The sequence below is a fragment of the Rhinolophus sinicus genome, chromosome 1 (assembly GCF_057876585.1).
Source record: "Rhinolophus sinicus isolate RSI-liver-muscle chromosome 1, RSI-T2T, whole genome shotgun sequence".
NCBI lineage: Eukaryota > Metazoa > Chordata > Mammalia > Chiroptera > Rhinolophidae > Rhinolophus > Rhinolophus sinicus.
Window position 1 is genome coordinate 48,467,994 of NC_142501.1, and position 20,165 is coordinate 48,488,158.

The 20,165-nt window shown below is 34.5% G+C and overlaps 1 protein-coding gene and 1 long non-coding RNA gene across 3 annotated transcripts in view; one reads left to right on the forward strand and one right to left on the reverse strand.

The window, feature by feature from the left end:
* On the reverse strand, positions 1–12,317 carry TWF1 (twinfilin actin binding protein 1). 2 transcript variants are annotated; one of them, XM_019748426.3, is made up of 10 exons: positions 12,161–12,293; positions 10,431–10,508; positions 8,553–8,731; positions 7,203–7,298; positions 5,942–6,046; positions 5,075–5,095; positions 4,183–4,308; positions 3,782–3,932; positions 3,501–3,622; positions 1–2,147 (listed from the first exon to the last, which is right to left on the reverse strand). In XM_019748426.3, the coding sequence occupies exons 1-10, from the start codon at positions 12,285–12,287 to the stop codon at positions 1,977–1,979; spliced, it is 1,176 nt and encodes a 391-aa protein (XP_019603985.2). In that variant the 5' UTR covers positions 12,288–12,293; the 3' UTR covers positions 1–1,976. The 2 variants fall into 2 exon arrangements, with proteins under 2 accessions (XP_019603985.2, XP_019603986.2); XM_019748427.3 differs by lacking the exon at positions 5,075–5,095 and having other exon boundaries at positions 12,161–12,317.
* Positions 12,293–20,165, forward strand: part of LOC141570110 (uncharacterized) — a 17,396-nt gene continuing 9,523 nt past the window's right edge. The window contains exon 1 of the long non-coding RNA XR_012494006.2: positions 12,293–12,611. This is a non-coding gene — a long non-coding RNA (uncharacterized LOC141570110). The remainder of the gene's footprint in view (positions 12,612–20,165) is intronic.

A 20,165-nucleotide genomic window follows, 5' to 3' on the forward strand; every position in this document is an offset into this window, starting at 1 on the left:
TTTAAAGAGAAAAAAATTTATTGCAATATAAAATGCACTTATAAAATGTCCACAGAAGGCATGTAATTCTTCACTGCTATATAAATTTATTGGGAATACTTTATTCACCTTCTATTGTTACAATGATACCACCTAAAACATACTGTAAACGATGAGTTATACTCTATAACAAATGCATCACTGATTTTCAACAATCATTGGTTTAATAATAATTAGTTTAAGACTATATAATCACATCTATATTCTGGAATGTCCATTTACTGTCTTGTAGTGTAGTGGAATTTAGAGTATAATTAATTGCACATGGATGGTACAGAAAAACATTCACTACTAAATTATTTTATACCTTCATGAGTTTTACGTTCTTCCTGACTAAAAGTAACAGCTTCAGCTATGGTCTGCACCACAGCTCCAGGATTCTTAATGCACTAATTTGTGTATGTGTGTCTACGTGTGCACCCACGAACAACTTAAAGTATTATCTTTAGTAAACAAGTGCAACATCACTGTTGATTATTTTGTATGTTTAAATATTATAGTCTGATTATTTGTAAACAAACAAAACCCCACACAAATACTCTTAATTCTAGAAAAAAAAATCTGTCAACCCATAATTATTCTAATATGCTTTACTTGAACACATTGTTTCTGAAAGGTGCATATATTACCTTAGATAATAAGGTGTAAAATGAGTTTTCATATTTTATATTATGAAATGTGCATTTCTGATACTTGTTTTATGCAGCATAAAGTTTAGATCAAAAAATTCTAAATCCTGGATCCCCACAGTTCATTTAGAAAACAGTTCCAAGTTATGGCTCTCGCAGCAGGTTTAACAGATCAAACATGAAGTGTTCTAGCTCCCTCTATTTCAAGTATCAAAGAAAAATGAGGCTCAAAAATCTCTGTAGATTGTAGCTGAAAATGCAAAGCTTTAGAAAACAGTTAAATATATTTTGAAATAAGATTCTTAAGTGTTTATTAATCTGTGTTAGGTTGATAAGTACTAGGACTTTAAAACAATTTTATTAAATCTGAATATTTGCTCAAAAGTGATAAAGAACACAATTTGCTATAAAATGTATGGTTTTGTAGAGAAATCAGTCTTGATGTTTAAAATGTTTTCAACATTGTTTAGTTTTATTTGCTTTTGAATATTAATTTAATATTCAACTGAACATAAATATTTGGCCTCACTACTAATAATGAAGTATTATTACTTTTGAAATAGAAATTTTTTAAAGCACTAGAAAGAGAATTTACTAAAGCCATTTAAATGTGTCTTTCAATATCATCAGAAATCCTGCAGTACAGAAAATATCTTGTACCCTTCAGGTTTCAGAGTTAGCTGATCTTCTGAAATTTTAATGTCACTTTAAAAACCAAAAGTCAAATAGAAGACTGCTGCAATAAAGCACTGTTTCTCAAAGTTGTAGACATGATCCCACAGTCTGACAGTTAGCAGTGCTCCTCAGAGTAAGCACCTTTCCACCTCGTCTTAGGCACACTAAATTTTCCCCTTAGAAAATAATTTAACCTGGTCCTTAACATATTGATTAAGCAGTATGAATATGTTAAGGTCGTTCTCTCATCCTTAAAGGAAAAAAAAAAAAAAATTGGTGTCTCACTAAAGAGTAATAAGGAGTGTATCTTACTTCTAGATATTAGACTTTCTGGAATTGGCCCAACTTATAAAACTTTAAGAATTATATGAAAGTGTAGAATCATCACTCTATGAAAACAGTGTGACAAAATTAAACATCACTATGTTGAACCCTTTTCTAGCTTTAACTCAAAAATAGAAATCATGAGACTTCTATAACATTAATTTTAAAAACACACAGAAGTGAAAAGTGCTATTTTTCAAAAAGTACATTTTTCCCCCTACTATATATCAACATGGAATGATTTCAGTTCTCCTGTACTAAAAGCTGAACTTTTAAAAAACTAGTATTGTAATACTTAATATAATGATATTAATCAGTAGTGGCTTCAGTTTCAGCTGGACCCCTAATTAATCTTCGAATTCCTCTCTTTCCTGCAGGACCTTTTGGTTTTGCAAAACTTTGCTTATGTGCATGCTGCTTGGGGTGTACTTCTTCATAAAGGAAGTCTGCTGTCAACTCATCCCCATTGTCTATCTCAATCTGTAAGAGATGAAATTAGTCAAGTGTAATGCAATATGAAAAACTACAACATTCAAAAAAAGTACAACATTCAAGACAAGCAATGAGCCAATTTTCAAGTATGAATGCTCACAAATAAATACGTAATATCCATTCCAGCAAGAGAGAATCAAAGACCATATGTAAATAGTTTCATTTTGATTTTTTTGGGAGGAGGAAGGGGGAAGTTAAATGAATTGCTTGAATATACAATCAGCTGTAATAATTTCTTTTTCGTTTCCCTCTTTCTTTTCCAATTTAATGTTTAAAAGTAGATGCCACCACTATAACCGCTGTATTCTCAAGTTGTTCTGCTTTGATATACTGTATTCAAGAAACATTACTAATGGCCCCTTCATCACCTGGGACACTTAAAATCATTCTAGAACAGGGTTGGCAAACTTTGTTCCACAGGCCAAATCTAGCCCAAGTTAAAAGAGTGCGGTTTACATCTTTAAAGGGTTGTAAAAACAAGACAAAATAATAAAACAAAGAAGAATAAGTGACAAAGATCTTATGTGGCGTGGCAAAACCTAAAATATTTACTATCTGGTTCTCTTGTAGAAAAAGTCAGCCAGCCAGCCCCTGCTATAAAAGATGAATCTTAAGAACTTAAAAAATGTGAGGGGTTCAGTAGCTAAAATAGTGGTAGTTTGTAAGGACCTGTGTTTTAAGAGTTGAAGGGCACAGGAATAAACCAAACCCACATCTCACATGCATTTAAGAAACTAAATTTAAGAAAATCAGTAGCTTAGTTCCCAAAATGCAAATGTTCATACCCAGTTCCTCCTTTCCCAAAAGATTCTCAACCATCACATGATTCAGTTATAAATGGAGACTGTAGTTCCTTATTAACAACAAGTCTTGAAACAATCACAAATGTGTAGCTCTAGTAGCACTGTCCAGCAGGACTTCCTACAATATGGAAATGTTCTCTGAATTCTGCACTGTCAAATATAGTAGCCACTAGCCACATGTGGCTAATGAGCCTTTAAAATGTCGCCAGTGTGACTGAGGAACTGAACTTTACATTTTATTTAATTTTAATTTATACCTAAATTTAAATAGCTACAAGTAGCTTGTGGCTACATATTAAAGAGTACAGATCTATAGGGAAACTGAGGTCAACATAGGTCATCCCAGGCACTTAGAGAGTGGAGGAGATCCTAAGGATTTATGATGAGAACAAGAAAAAAAATACTTCCATTCATAAATCACAATATATCATCATCTACATGGAAAAGACAATAAAAATCTAGCAAAACTGAAAAATTTTAAATAAGTAGGTATTAAATACATTAATAAGATAAACTAGATAAATAGGTAGGTAATTACCTTTCTAATGACATCCATTTGTAGTTGTCTTTCTACAATATCTAGCAGAGGGCTCTTGCAGCTAGAATACAGCATCCGTTCTCTTATACTGCATGTGTATCCCGGCATTGAATAAATAAAAACTGTAAGTTAAAAAAAAATAATAATACAATTAGCAGCATCTCAATTACAGCAAATACTAAACCTCCTAAAACTACATCTAAGCCTTCTGGGCGAGAAATAAGCTAAAATATCAATAAGCAAACTGAAAGTAACATGTTAAAAACAAATGTATCATATACCTATGGACTCCAAATAGTCTCCTTCATGGGAATGTTTATACAGAAAGAAATGGTAACGTGCTGAATCCTTGGGAATCCTCTTTGGCAAATCTTTTAGTTCTGTATTTGCTGTGTTGGCCAGAATTATAATTTCATTTTTTATATCTATTTCCTGTCAATAAGAAACAAAATGCACTCATTAAAACAGATACAAAAAAATTTTAAATAATTAAACTACTAAGAGACAAGGAGGTACAGGTTTGACTTTTTCACAACAAACATATACCACTTTTGTAATTTAAAAAGTATGACTAAAAAACCCAGAAGCATATAAAAAAGTTTAAAGTCTATTAAAAAAAAATTTCTGTAAGCCATAAACTACCAAAAAGAGCAGCCATTTTCATAATAATCATGTCTCTTACCAATTGCACATAGTTGAGCTGTCTGTTACTCAATTTTTCCAAAGCCTGAAAAGCTTCTCGAGAAATAGGAAATGCTACTCCTTGCAGTGTTTGATGCTTAGTGTCCACACCCACGTCAGTTTGTACCTAAGTATGACAGATTGAATGTACTGATGAGGTTTTAGCATCAGCAGTGTCATGGCAAAGACAGCAACCCGACCTCTACAAAGTGCCATTCCACCCTTACCCATTTTAGTATAATTAAAATTAACACTTAAAACACTACGAACTTAAAAAGCAAATAATTTTTCACATTTGTTAATATTCTGGTAGCACTTTGTCAACATGCAGAGTACTTGACACATCTTTACAAACATGTTGGCAGTGAATGTTTGAGTGTTAGTAGAACTTCAGGGGTTTTTGTTTATGTTGGGCACTATTGCAGTGAGCTACATAAGCTCAGGGAAGTGTCTTCAGATTACACCTTTATAAAATTTTACTTGGTAAAATTTATAAACAGTGTGATATATATACAATATGTATAGAACTTTGTTCTGTTAGACATAAAATATAACACAAACACCATGCACTGAACTGAAAGGAATACAAACAGTATACAAAGACACAACACAGTTCAACAAATTATACTACTGCAGAAGTTCCAGACTTAGAGTTTTCATTACTAAGAACATGGGTGTACATGTACTGGAAGAAGAGATTACTTCAAGAGAGCTTCCAATGCATATGTTAAAGACTTTTATACTCAATAAATGATAGCTAGTACAGGGTCTCATTTGCAGTGTTGCAACAGAAACTCCAAAATAAATTTTACTTTAAAAAAAAGGAATGGAGATTCTACAGCATAAATGATATTGGATAATGAAAACATCATAGAACATATGCAAATGCATACCCCAATACGATCCTCTGGGTTCTGATTGCAAGGGATAAAACAAACTATCAAACTTATAAAAAAAAAAATCACATAAAAATCCCTACTCACATAATTTGAGTTAAAATAATATAAAGATAGATTCTTGCTATCATGTTAATCTTAAATAATACTCACTTTCCAGACTGATTCCTATTAGTCTGTTACTCAGACTAGTGAATAGTGGTTTCTGCTACTTATTCTTTTCTATAAATCCCAGTAGAAATACAGTAGCTTTTCTAACTTAGAATGGCTGCAGTAAACACAATAAAAAAATGACAAACTCTAATATGGGAGAAATTTGACTCTAATATGCTAAACAAGTACCCAAACAACCATTTCCCATAAATATATGTGCGCATCCAAGTAATGTTCATAGAAGATAATTTACAGAACTTTTAAAAATCCTAAACATCCTATAGCATTTATATTTTATTCTCTTTAGTCATCACTATTCTCTGAAGTAACATAACAAAACAAACCTACTTCAGGCAACCTCATTAGATATAATATTGTTTTCAATAAATGGGTAACACTTTTTCCATTTATTAGGTATCAAAGTATTAAGTTAAAAACAGTTGTACCTCCAACAGGAAGAGTTACTGTATGTCACACACAATAAAGACATAAGCAAGCTCTTTATGAAACTGACATGAAATTTAATGTTCACTTTTAACTTTTTCTCCTGAAAACACATTGAACACATAGTCTTGTCTCTAAACTAAACAGAATAAATGTAAGCTACCTACCTAACCTATAGATTCTCTAGTTATCTCCATGTCTATGCATTAAAAATATGGTATTTTCAAACACTTAAAATCTTGCAATAGTTTCAAAATGGTAATTTACCTCATTAATTTTAATCTGTCGTAATTCTTCCTCAGCTGCAGTCAATGGGGCAGGAGAAGATTGTGACAGCAAATATTTTTTATATCCATGTAATGATACATCTTCCTGTAAGCAGAGAAATGTACTATTACTAGTTATTCTCTAGAAGTCTAACCTGAGGTTACTTAGGAAAAACAAAATTAATTTAACAGAAAAGAAACTATTTTAATTGAAAAAAAATAGTGTCAAGAATTTTATTATATCTTTTTTTTTTTACCCTTTATTCTATATGTTTCAAAAAATTTTAAGGGGAGTATCTACTCTTCATTTCCTGAAATTTTATAATTACTAAGTCTTTTGTATGAGTGTGGTGGTGGCAATGCCAGCCACCTGATGAACTTGGTCATGCTTCAAAGTCTAACAATTATAATTAACCTTCTGGGGAAGCCTGCCCTATAATGATTTAAAAATCAGTATATTCAGATTCTGAATTATTACTGTGATTTATATAATTTCTCTATAATTATTCACAGAAAATGATCATTCTTATTTAAAAGAAAAAATATTCCTAAGAGGTCTACTTTTCATCAAAATTTTGTGGTTTGGAAGCCTGAGGACAGAATTGAGAAAGTAGGCCACCTCACAATTAATGGTGAACAAAGTATTCCCTCTAATATTGTGCTCTACCTACCAGATTACATTACTTTTTGAATCACAATCAAACCCTCTTCACAAAATGTATTTCAATTTTCTTAGTTTATGTGTATATGTATAAATACATGTATTTACATACAAATTTTGTAACAGTAAATTCTCTGTCATAAAATTTGACTAGTTAAATATATTAATTAAGCAACTAATTATCGCAATTAATTATCAAATCAATTTACCTGTCTCAGTAAATTTAAATAACATAGTTTCTGGTTTAAATAACATAGTTACTACTTCTACAATGTGGGTACATATGCCCAAAATATCTAAAAATCACTTTCAAGTAGTCTCATATTTCTGAGCCTATTTCTTCATCGTTATAATGAAAAGGCTGAACTAAACGAAGGGTTAAACTAGATCATCTCTAAGCTATATTCTAGTTTTGAAGTCTAACAAAGGAGATTCCAACATATTTTAAAAGGATAAGTACAATATTTCAGTTAACCTGCATATATGAAATATAACAATATTTTCTCTCTTATGCTTACAGAATCATCAATATGAATTCTTATCAATTACTCATTACCTAGTTCTTCAATCATGTATAATTATAAAAGCATAAATTCTGTACCTTTACTGTTCCAAATACTTCATCTTTAATGTGGCCACCTCCAAACTCCTTTTTCAGGGTTGCTCTTGTCGCTGCATACAACATTTTTTGACGAACCTAGTAATTAGTGAAAGTTTCCTTAGAAGTTTATAGATAAAAACTATCATTACAAAAGAAAGCACTTTCTGAATTTATTAAAATCTTCAAGCACATTAAAAATAAAATAAACTGTGATAAAGCTGAAATCCATTGACTGTAATATGCTAAAGTATGTGTCTACAAATAACTGTCATAACCATCACTGCCTATTAAGGTAGATTTCAATTTATAAGTAATATTTTTCAAAAAGTGGAAAAATTTTAAATTTTAAAAAATTACTAATTTTTCAAAATATAATGAGTTCAAGAATAAAAAGCTACTTAAAACAATATTTTAAAACATGAAGAAGAAAACATTGGAATGAAGCACCCTTGATACTAACATTTTACTAAAAACAAATCCAGATTAGATATTACTAATTAAGTTAAGAATCAAATATGCATGGCATACCTATGGCATATACCACTGTATGAGGGACACATAAGTGAAAAGAACAATATATACTATTATTAAAGGCTCTAATACCATTAGGGAAAACTAAAGATAATTGCCAACCAACAGAAATCATTTCATAATCTTACATGGTCAAATCCAGTATTTCTTTCAGATAGGACATATGGAATTATAGAGAAGGGAATGACTTTTGAGATTGCTATCTAGATACCTTTAAAAATTATTACTTTTCTACAAGAAACAAGAGAATTACATTTTAAAACACTGGGCAGTATCCATATATTAATTTTGTCTTTTGTTCTATTTTGTCAATCTATTAACTAATTTTACTAAAAAAGTTTGTGTATATCACTTGAATGGCAGCTATGAAGAATATTTAATTATAGATGATGTAATACAGAATTTTACACCTGAAATCTATGTAATTTTACTAACAATTGTCACCCCAATAAATTTAATAAAATAAAATTTAAAAAAAAAGAATATTTAATATAATGTTCAATTAGTTCTCAGAATTATTACAATTATTACTCAGACCAAAGTAATTAGCTTTATTCTTTAGATGTCTATAGTCATTTATAATTGTCACAGATTTTAAAATTTAAAATCAATAATAATTCTACTCTTTCAAGGGCAAAACTTCTGAATCTAAGCACATTACTCCTACTTCCACATTCTCAATCCAACGATTTTCTCCATGATCATTCCCTTCTATGGGAAATGACTGTTGCTTCATAACTTTCTCTTAGCCTACAAACATGTCAGAATAAAATTTTCTAGCATTTAATGTTAAACTTAAGTTACAAAAAAATTACTTACATGAGAATGATCTGGTGACCATGCAATGAATATCCATTCATATCCCTGGGCATTCTGAGAATCTAACCTGAATAATATATAGCATGGTTGTTTGTCCTCCAACAGGGGTAAAACAAAGGAATCATAATCCTTATCCCAGGAATCTGAAGGCTGACTACATGATCCAATCACAAGTTTCTCTATGAAGAACAATTTTTAAAAAATACATGAATGGTATGAAATACCAAATGGTAGAATAATGAAGAATAAATTAATATATAATTATTTCCTAATTACTATTGTTCACATCAAAAAGAAAAAGGTTGCAACACAAAATATTATGATATATAGTATTAAAAACAGATGAAAAATATATGACTAGCACGATTAACATACATATAAAAAATAACCACAAAAAAGGAACAGATAAAAATGATCATAAGCAGTTGAGTTGGATGGGTTGAAACATGGGTGATTATATTCTATTTTCTAAAATGCTTATGCTACAAGTTATCAACAAAATATATTTAAATAAGTGTACTACCACTCAAAGGATCAGTTCTGAAAGTAACACTGAGTTGTACAGTAAGAAATGTTAAATAAAACCAGGTTTAGCTCCTATATGGCCATAATGCTACAAATTAAAAATCTGTCCAGAAGCATAAATTGGTATAGCCACTTTGGGGCACTATTTGGCAAAATCAAGTAAAACTGAATGTACTCTGCATAGAGAATCTCTTACAAATATATACAAAGGTGTTCACTGAAGCACTACACAGCTGAAACTGAAATAGCCTAAATGTTCTCAATAAGAGAATGAACATACAGTATGTAGCATAGCCAGATAATAAAATTCTATTCCAATTTAATAGTATTAAGAGGAACTGGAAGTATTTGTTATATTATTTATACTTTGTAATTTATTTAAAATTTTTTCTCAAAACAAAAATAAAATTAGAAAATAATGATTTAGAAAATAGTGTCATTTTCCTTCTGTAGAGATGCTAGTTAAACTTTTCCATTTTCGTTACTTAACCAGTCAGTTAGGAAGTGACGGCATTTAAAATTTTAGCTCAGTATTTCTAAAATATGCTGCTTTACAGTTACATTTATTCCTGTTGAGTGTAGTAACATATGTAGAACTGTGTATTTTTCAAACTATTCTGGTATTTTTAATATATAAGTAGAAAATGGAAAGCAAGTTATATTTACTTCCAGTTTATGAAAGAACAAGTAATTTTTCAAACGCAAAATATTTCAAGGTATTTAAGAAATTAGGCCAATGGAATATTTTAACATATTCGTTTGTGATTAGGTAGCTATATTAATTGTTCAAATTCAAAGCTACTGGAATTAAATGATTCTCCCACTCAACCAATTTTAGTCTGCTAACAGAATTATTTTGAAAGGATCAATTTATACTTTGTTACATTCTTAGAACTTTTTCCCAAAAGAAGGGGAATCAGTTCTGCAACGTACAGATTGCAATCAAATGGAGAAAATGTGAGTTTTAAATCCTTTGTTTCTACCTCAAAACTAACTTTACTGAATAACAATTCACAAATAACTATTTTATAATCACCTGTTTACTGATTCCAATTCCAGATGAAAGCACTGACATTAGAAATTGATTGTGGTGCAGAAACTGGGACAAAAAGTAAGAGGAAGACGACACACCAAAAACCAACATCGTTTTCTTTCCCTGATAGTCAACTTTCAGAATTTAGAAGGTAAACAAGGGTCCACGGGACATGCCCAAAATGTACAGGATCAAAGTTACCTAAAGGCAAGCTTTGAACTTGCTTCACCTTAACAGTTCAAACCACTGACGACTTAGAAGTTTAAAAATATAACATCCAATAATTAAGGACAAGCAATATTTTAAAATGTTTAACTAACCATTTTCAATAGATATTTTCAAAAGTCTGTATTTTCCATTTCTTGCTCTGGCAAAGACATCTTTAACATCTTCACTTGCTGTGGAAAAAGATAAACATAATCCTATTTTTAATACTTATGTAAGAATACTTTCTAATGCTACTTAAGTGAGGAAAAATGAATAATACAAAGAAAAATATCTTGAGTATGTAGCATCCTCTTATCAGTAATTTAAATTATAAAACTTAAGGTAAAACATAGTGGACACTACAGCTAAGAAATATAAATGCATTTAAAAAGTATGTTAATACTAGTTCTAATTTGTTTTAGCTAATTCCACAGCAGAAATAACACCGAGAGTGAATATATTAAATTTACTCAAACACAATAATGAACAAATTACAACTCTGAAAAAAACCTTTATTGCTTGTTTGAAAATTTCTGAAAGCCTGGACTAGAAGAGAATGAACTTTCATTCTCTTCTAGTCCAATTTCAAGCTTATGATAAACAAAAACAACAATTCATTTTCTACATTTTCACATTAAAAACAACAGTAGATATCAGATGTCCTATGCTGATTAAAGAAAGTTAATAAAATGCATTCAAGCTTATTCTTCTGCTTACATTTTTCTAACTTGTACGTCTCAAAGACTGGAGTAAGCTCAATGAGCAAATGTATATTTAATAACCTAATCCTTGTGTTCCTATTAAAGCTTCAATTTCGTTCTAATTTCGTGCTTGGATTGCATACTGACAGCAAGAACCACTATTTAACTAGTGCTTGCGATAAGGTGCAGGCATGAAAGTCAGTAATTACACATTGAAAGTTCAAAACTAACGCGGACAAATAAAACACTGTTAGGTTTTAGCCTTTGCTTGTGTTTGTGTGTGCAGGGGCAATGTGGAGTAGTGTCAAAGACTGTTGAGAGCAAAACACAACGAAGTGTTCAACTAGGGAAAAGATTCGTTGTCTATTAACAGGAAGAGCTTGGGTTTATATTAGAACTCATTAAGTGATCGCGAGTAACCCCGGGACATATTATTTGATTGTGATGAGGCTTCCAGACTGCCCATTTTCAAACAAGGAAATAATGGAGGTGAGACATAATTGCACATTCAACTGCCTGCATGGGATGATTAAACGCAGCTACACCGATCAGACTTTTCAGTTCCCTAGAGGAGAACCTAAGAAAAAAGATCAAAACACTCCATACTCAGGATTTCGCAGAACACAGTTCATGTTCCCATTTTGGAAGAAAATACATCAGAGTTTGGGAAGGACTCTTACTGGAAATGAAAATGTTCCAGCATCTTTCTTTTTATAATCAAAACCCCATTAACAATCTCTCTGGGTCCGTTAAAAGGAAAATTCTCCCGTCTCTCGACAGCAAAAGAAGCCCCTGTCGCCTCCACCTTTCCAGGTCTTTCCTACCTGATAAAAAGGGGGAAAGTTGGGCTAATGTAGGGGCCGTTGGAAGGCACGCCCCCTTCACCCAGGCCGCCTCGGAAACCAATTTCCTCCGTTCCTGCGAATTTCAGGTCCGTCTGCAACGTGGCGGCGGCCGGGAGAGACGCAGGCCGGGAGAGCCCGGGACACTGGAGCGCGGAAGCGCCGAGGCCCGGCTCGCCCTGCGGGACCGAGTCCCCGCGCTCCCGGCCCGACTCTGGCCCAGCCAGGCCCGCAGCCCGCCCGGCTCTCCCGGGGTCTCCCGGGAGTCCCTTCCCCGCGGGCCGCGCCGGGCGCCGTTACCTTGGATGCCGGTCTGGTGGGACATGGCGGCGGCCGCGGGCTCCCGGCTCCGGCGCTGAGTGCAGCGAGCGGCCCCGGCCGGCGACTCCAGGAAGTGGCCGCTCCTCCGCCAGCCCCGGCGCGTCATCAGCCTGCGACCAGGGACCGCCCCGCCCCGCCAAGTCGACAGCGTCTTCGCGCGCCCGGGCGGCCTGTGCGGTGTTCGCGAGGCGGGGCTGCGGCCCCCGGCGCCCGGCTGTCACCTCCAGGCCTCCGCCCGCAGTCCCTGACCCCCGCGCTTGCCGCCGCTTCTCCCGCTCCGCCTCGGTGAAACCCCACGGAGCCAACACGATGGCTTTGCTTCCAGCGACTCTGCCGACACCGCCATTCGCTGGTTCGGCAAAAGGATGCTCAGAAACGGAAATGACCATCTTACTGAACGTACACTTTCAGCTTTCAAAGGATGTGCACAATATCCTTCTTGGTTCACGCTTTCTGTAATCTATACAATTTAATGTAAAAGGTCACTTCCGCCCCATTTTTTAAAATGAGAATTAGTGTACTTTAGGCGGCTTCCCATCAAATTTTCCCACGTTTTTAATTAATCTCAGACTGTCAAGTTCTTGTTTTTCAGTTGGCCGCATTTAGGAGACCAAGTTTTTCTTTTCATTCGAAAAAGAGAAAGCCACTGCGAGTGAGATTATTTGACTTGAGTATTTCTCTGTGGTCGATTCTGCCATAGCAAACTATAATACTGCCCTGCTTTAGATTAGCCCGTTAATTGTTTAACCAAGCTATTATTCATGATTTACTTGATTAATTTGCAAGGTAACAGCAGATATTATTTAAAATTCTTTTCGGTTTTTTCCTTATCTGGACGTGTGCTGTTTCCCCTTTTAAGGGTAATTTTAGTAATTTTTTTGTACTACTTTTCTACTACTAGATTACAGTTTTCTGGGTAGAAAGCTGGGACTTTTGTTTCTAAAGCCTTGAACTGATAAGTATACAAAATTACAATCTGCTTATCAGCAAATACTTTGTTTAGGCCAATAGTATAAGGCCAAGTTAACAAAATCACTCTTCAAATGTATTTTTAGTTACTAAGTAGCAGGCAGACAGTTGTTTTTCTTTACAAGGATCACAACGAATGTGGTTGATATGTTCTGTACCTTGTTATCTAAGCCCCATTTCTCAAACAGATCCTCATGTTCCAGAATAAGTAAAATTTAATATGAGTTTTTATGACTTGTTTGGACTTAAGAAACATAGGGAGGAGTTGCAGTCTGACCAAATTCTTCCTGACACAACAGTTCACCCTGATATACTAGTGTTGACTGCATTGTTGAACAGAGAAAACTGGAGAGTTCATCTGCAATTTTTTGACTTGATTCGTGTCCTAGTGACTAGGGAAAATTGCTTAAGGAAATTGGCACTCTCAAAAGTACTGGTGAGAAAAAGCATAACTCTCGCATATTCATGCCTAGAAAGGACCACCGTGTGCTCAGCCCTGACAAAGGGGGAAGTTCACCCTGGCATCCTCCAGGGTGAAAGTGCTTATTTTCTAACAGTACAGCGGTTTGACTTTAAAAAGCTGCATGGACCTTGGGTGCATTATTTTTGAAATGGCAGAAGTTTCTCTGAGCAAAAGAGGGAATCTGAGAAGGGGAAAATATTTGCTAAGCTATGAAGAGCATAGCCAAAATGATTTTTTTTTACTGTCCATCAACATTTCTACATATAGTTAAATAATTTCCTCTATTTTACTATATTCTATGTACAAATAAAAATGGATTCTTGATGCTTCCATAGGCTGTTTTATGAAAATATTTATGGTTAATATTAATACACTAAAATCTCACTAACTTACTATGTATGTTTTATTTCAGATTGGTTAAAGTTTGACATTGTACTAACGTGGGAGAAATGTTTCATTAAGTATATAGAGTTCTAGCGATGTTTTATTGAGTATATAGAGTGTTTTATTGAGTATATAGAGTGCTAGCATATATTTTACCTACTTAAGAGAACAGATTATAGTAGAAATCTTGCTCCTTTAATCTCTCTTTCTTATATCTTAAATTTGATCCCAATCACATAACTTCTCCCCTTAACTTTTAAAAAATTGTGACAAAATACATGTAACTTAAAATTCACATTGTTGTGCAACCAATCTCTAGGACTCTTTTCATCTTGCAAAACTGAAACTCTATAGCCAATAAACAATTCCCCATTTACACCCAACCACCAGCCCCTGGCAAACAACATTCTGCTTTCTGGCTCTATGGATTTGACTACTCTTGATACCTCATATAAGTGGAATCACACAGTATTTGTCTTTTTGTAACTAGTTTATTTCACCTCTCATAATGTCCTCAAGGTTTGTCTGTGTTATAGCAGGTGTCAGAATTTCATTCCTTTTTCAGGCTCAATAATATTTCATTGTATGTACATGTACCACATTCTGTTTATCCATTCACCTGTTGTTGGGCACTTGGATGACTTTTACCTTCTGGCTATTGTGAATAACACTGCTATGCACATGGGTCTACAAACACTCTGTTCCAGTCCCTGCTTTCAATTCTTTTTGGCATATACCCAGAAGTAGAATTGCTAGGCGGTATGATAATTCTCTTTTTAATGTTTTTGAGGAATCACCGTACTCTTTTCCATAGTGGCCACACCGTTTTACATTACTACCAATAGTGTACAAGGGTTCTGGTTTCTCCACAACCTTAACAACACTTGTTATTCTCTGGTTTGTTTTTTGGTCAGTGTCTATGGTAGCTATCTTAATGGGTGTGAGGTGGTATCTCATTGTGGTTCTGATTTATATTTCCCTAATGGTTAGTGATGTTGAGCATCTTTTCATATATTTATGGCCATTTGTATATCTTCTTTGGAGAAATATCTATTCAAGTCTTTTGCCTATTTTTAAATTGGGTTGTTTGTTTTGTTGATGTTGAGTTGTAGGAATTCTTTATATATCCTGAATATTGATCCCTTAACAGATATATGATTTGCAAATATTTTCTCCTATTCTATAGGTTTCTTTTCCATTCTATTGATCATGTCCTTTGATGCACAGAAGTTTTTAATTTTGATGTAGTCCATATGTATATCCTTTTTATTTTTTGTTGCTTTTCACCTTATCTTTAGACTATCTTTGCTAATCTTCTGCATATCTTCTAACTTTCCTTCCCTAAGTTTCTACTGTTTTATAAATATAATCTACACTTTCTATGTCTATATATCCTTTCTCACCTCTCCTTAAATCCATGGTTCTCAAACTGTATGCTGAGGTGCCAAGCAACAATGAACTCATGGGACTGCCTGGGGGATATTGCAACATTTTTTAGGGAAAACATCGTGATACTTGATGTCTTTCTGATACTGCACAAAATATTAGCTTGAGATACTTTACTGTTTCAGCTTTAGATGGCTCTATGTTCCTTTCCATAATGTCATATCTTTCCATGATGTCTTATCTTTTCAGTGGTTGCTGTGACAAAAGCAAAAAAAAAAGATAGGTCTATATCCTAATCCCTGGAATCTATAAATGTTACTTATTTGGAAAAAGGATTTACCCCATCAGATTTTGGACTCGCCAAGTCTCACAATTGCATGATCCAATTCCTTAAACTAAATTTCTCCTTCAATGTATGTACACATCCTGTTGGTTCTGTTCTTGTGGAGAACCTTGACTAATGCCCTTTAACTCCTTCTCTGTCTTCTTTACCTCACTTTGTTAACATATGTAAGAAATGAATTCATTATGTCTTTAGTAAATTACCCCCTACTTTAGATTTCAGTTTTCTTTATAGGATGCCATCACTTAAAAGCAAGCCCTTCTAATCTGCAACCTAGCTGCTTCCAGACCTGGGAAGACTTGCTTGTATATACTAACCACATCGCTGGTATCCAATATAAAAATGACACAGATCATAATTAAAATTCTCAGTTTTGAAACTGTGAGATAGAACTCTTCCATATTCAATCTCTATTCAGTAAATCACTCTTGCCAATTGCTTAGCAAAGTTCAATGAAGCATTAGACAGAGTAGGCAATTACTTTTAAAATGAATTATTCCATCTACCCAGTCCCTCATTTGTGCCCCTTTCAAATCCTCACATCCAACTGTTTTCTAAATCTTAAAAGATTCAATTGGGTTTGCCTCTGAAAGCAAACCCTTCCTTTGGCTTCCCTTTGTTGTGTCTCATTGCCCTGCACTTCTTACCTTATATTATTTTCTATTTTAGCCCCACATGAACAAATCCACACTTAGTGGTCAAGTTCATTTCCTGAAATGCTCTTCTGACTGGTCTGCTCAATCCCCTGCACACTGACTCTCAGTGCCTCCCCACTGCCTAGAGAATAGGGTGCAGGCTCCTGAGGGGGGCACCCCCAGCCCTCTGGAATGTCTTTCCTAATTGTGCCCTGTGCGTCAGTCCCACTGACCCAGTCATCACTAAAAACCACACTGCATGGTTGGTGTCATGCTGTTTCCTGATCTGGAAGACAACTCATACCTCTCCCTGTGTACCCCACCTCTTTTTCTGCTGTCTCTACCTTTCAGTGTTTAACGCATCCTTTGGAGCCATTTCAACCTGCATGTAACCGTTCCTCAGTCTCAGTATATATGAAGCCTAGTTTCTTAAAATGCCTTTGGCATTTTATGTGTCTATTGTAACACCTCTCTTCCTCTTCCCTGTATTCACAGATGTGTGAGAACATATTCCCGCCTTCCTACTGGACCTTGTAGTCCTTGATGTCAGAGACTTTATTTTGTTCCTTGTTGCTTCTCACATGTATGTAGGGCTCGTTCATTTTTTTTTCTCCATTTAATGCGTTAAATGTTCTTAAGTTGGGGGTATAATCGTGATCACCGTGCTCTGTAAACATTTCTAAAATGTAAAGGCTTGATAATTGTTGTTTCGCGTATAGAAATGGATGTTAGTAAGTCACTTATCCTCAGTGGAACTAGGAAATAAGGGTGCTGAACAGTTTTCTAAAAATGCTTTTTTAAGTTATGAAATTATATGATTTTTTTTGGGTAATTAACATGACGATATATTCATTCAATACAACTATTTAGAAAGTTCCTATTAGTTTATACATTTAAACTGAATTTCTTTTGAAAAATCTGTATTGTAAAATTTTTCCTTTAAACACAAAATATTTTTATGGTAATTATGTTTTGAGCAGAGACTGCTCAGACAGGTATAAAAATTGCATCATTTAACCTCTTGCTTTAAACATTAACTGATTTAACAGTGGCACCTTACTGTTGGCCCCATCAATGATACATTCTTTTTTCCTGTTACTTACATATGTGAATCCTCTGCTCTAGCCACAAATATTTTCTCACTTTCCCTCATCTGTTAAGTCAGAACTGTCATAGTAATAGTACTTTAGATTTGTATCATGTCTTTCAGTTTTCAAAGAATATGTATAGATTTATAATCCCATCTGAAAGGTTGAACAATATATGATCAGGGCTTGTTTTTTAACTTTCAGAGATTTGGAAATTGAGGCATGGAGAGAGAAAGTCAGTAAATTTAAAGGATAGGACAAGCATTTGTAAGAGACAGAAAACATTTTAAGACAATGTATGCAAATAGCAGGGTTTATCATAAAGATACAGGAGAACGTCAGCCATCCAAGGGCCTGGCTTCATCTCTGCTTCTCTCGTTATTTCTCTCTCTCCAAGTGGGACCTCTCTACTCGTTCAGTCAAAATGGTAGAATACGGCCACCCTACACTTCCCAAAATGACAGTTACAGTTCTAGCCACATGGAGAGATTAAATAATTGTTTCTAAGTCCAAGGTCCAAATTCCTAGGAGAGCATGTGACTAACCCTGCTTGTCTCAGGTGTCAAATTACCCTTGGCCAAGCTGGCTGGTTTACCCAGTACACATTAGCCTATGAATGAAAGGCAATTACCATCAGAGGGGAGATGGATCTTGGGTTTGAAAAACAGGCTCAGAATTCCTACTTTTTACAATTTGGTGGCACTGGTGCTTAGAACCTAAGTTAGAAGTCACAGATGCTAATGTATACAGAGGGGAATTTGGAACTTGGACTTAGAAACAATTATTTAAGTTGTATCTAAGAAACATTTATTTAATTTGTTTCTCTCCATGTGGCTAGAACTGTGACTGTCATTTTGGGAAGTGTAGGGTGGCCATATTCTACCATTTTGACTGAACGAGTAGAGAGGTCCCACTTGGAGAGAAAACTAAATGGATGAAGCTGGCAGATGTAGACTGCAGCACCCAGATGGAGCACAGGCTCGTCTAAAGGGAGCTGCTACCACTCAGCTCCAACTGACTGATGCGCCATGGGATTTCAGGCCCAGGGGAAACACTATTCTGGTTTTCAAATGAACTCAGAAATTGGGAGTTTATGTAAAAAGCTTTATTTGCATGTATTTTATAAAACCAATGAGAAAACAAAACAAACAACAACAAAAAGAACCATGACTGCAGGTTACATTTGACCTATGAACTGGTAATTTGTGACTTCTGACAGAGGTCTTCTGTCTGATTAATTGTCAAATAATGACATTTAACTCACATCCTCCGTAAAGTTTTTAGGCAGTGGAAGAGAATATAATGTGTACAACAATGATGTGAGTAGTACACATGCTTGTGTATAATGCATGTACACATAAAACTATAAACAGCCATTCGTCCATTTTGTCTCTGCATTAGAAACTTCTGATGGAAGAGAATCATCTCATTACTTTCTAAGATAATTACTATAAAGAACTGCACTATTTGTTTTAGGCTTTTCTACAGAGGAAACCCTGTTATGGGAGAAAAAGTCATGTACAAGCTGTATGACCGTGAACAGTTTTTAAAAAAAAAAGATGTTTACTCAAAATATAACTAACATACAATATTATATTAGTTTCAGGGGTGCACCATAGTTATTCAACATTTATATACATAAACAAGTGATCACCGTAAGTCCAGCACCCGTCTGTCACCGTACTATGCTATCACAATATTATTGACTATATTCCCCTTCTGTACATTACATACATTCCCATGACTTATTTGTTTTATACCTGGAAATTTGGACCTCTTATTCCCTTTTCACTTCCCCCCTTTTTAAATTTATCAATTACAGTTTACATTCAATATTATTTTATATTAATTTCAGGTGTACAGCATAGTGGTTAGACATTTTTATAATGTAAGAAGTGATTCCCCTGACTAGTCTAGTACCCACCTGGCACTACACATAGTTATTACCATATCATTGACTATATTCCCTATGTTTTTTCTTTACATTTTCATGACTATTTTGTATTTCATGACCAATTTGTATTTTTTGATCCCTTCACCTTCTTCACCTTGCCCCCAACCCCTCCCATCTATCATCCCGACAAATCTAGTACCCATCTGACCCCATACATAGTTTCTACAATATTATTGACTATATTCCATATGCTATACCCTACATCCCCATAACTACTTTGTAACAACCAAATTATACTTCTTGATCCCTTCCCCTTTTTTCACCCACACCCCTAACCCTCCTCCTATCTGTCAACTCAAAATGTTTTCTGTGTCTCTGAGTTTGTTTCTGTTTTTGTTAATTTTGTTCTTAGATTCCACGTATAAACGAAATCACGTTGCATCTGTCTCTCTCTGTCTGATATACTCCACTCAGCACAACACCCCTCCAGGTCAATCCATGCCACTGGCAGATGGCAATAACCCATTCTCTTTCATGGCTAATCAATATTTCATTGTATATATGTACCACCTACTCTTTATCCATTCATCCATCAACAGACACCCAAGCTGCCTCCACATCTTGGCATTGAGAACAAAGCTACAATGAATATATGGATGCACAGGTCCCCTCAAAGTAGTGTTTTGGGTTTCTTCAGATAAATACCCAGAAATGGGATTACTGGGTCCTTCTTTGTCTCTTGTTATAGCTTTTGTTTTAAAGTCTATTTTGTCTGATATAAGTATTGCTACCCCAGCGTTTTTATTTTTTGTGTTTATTTGT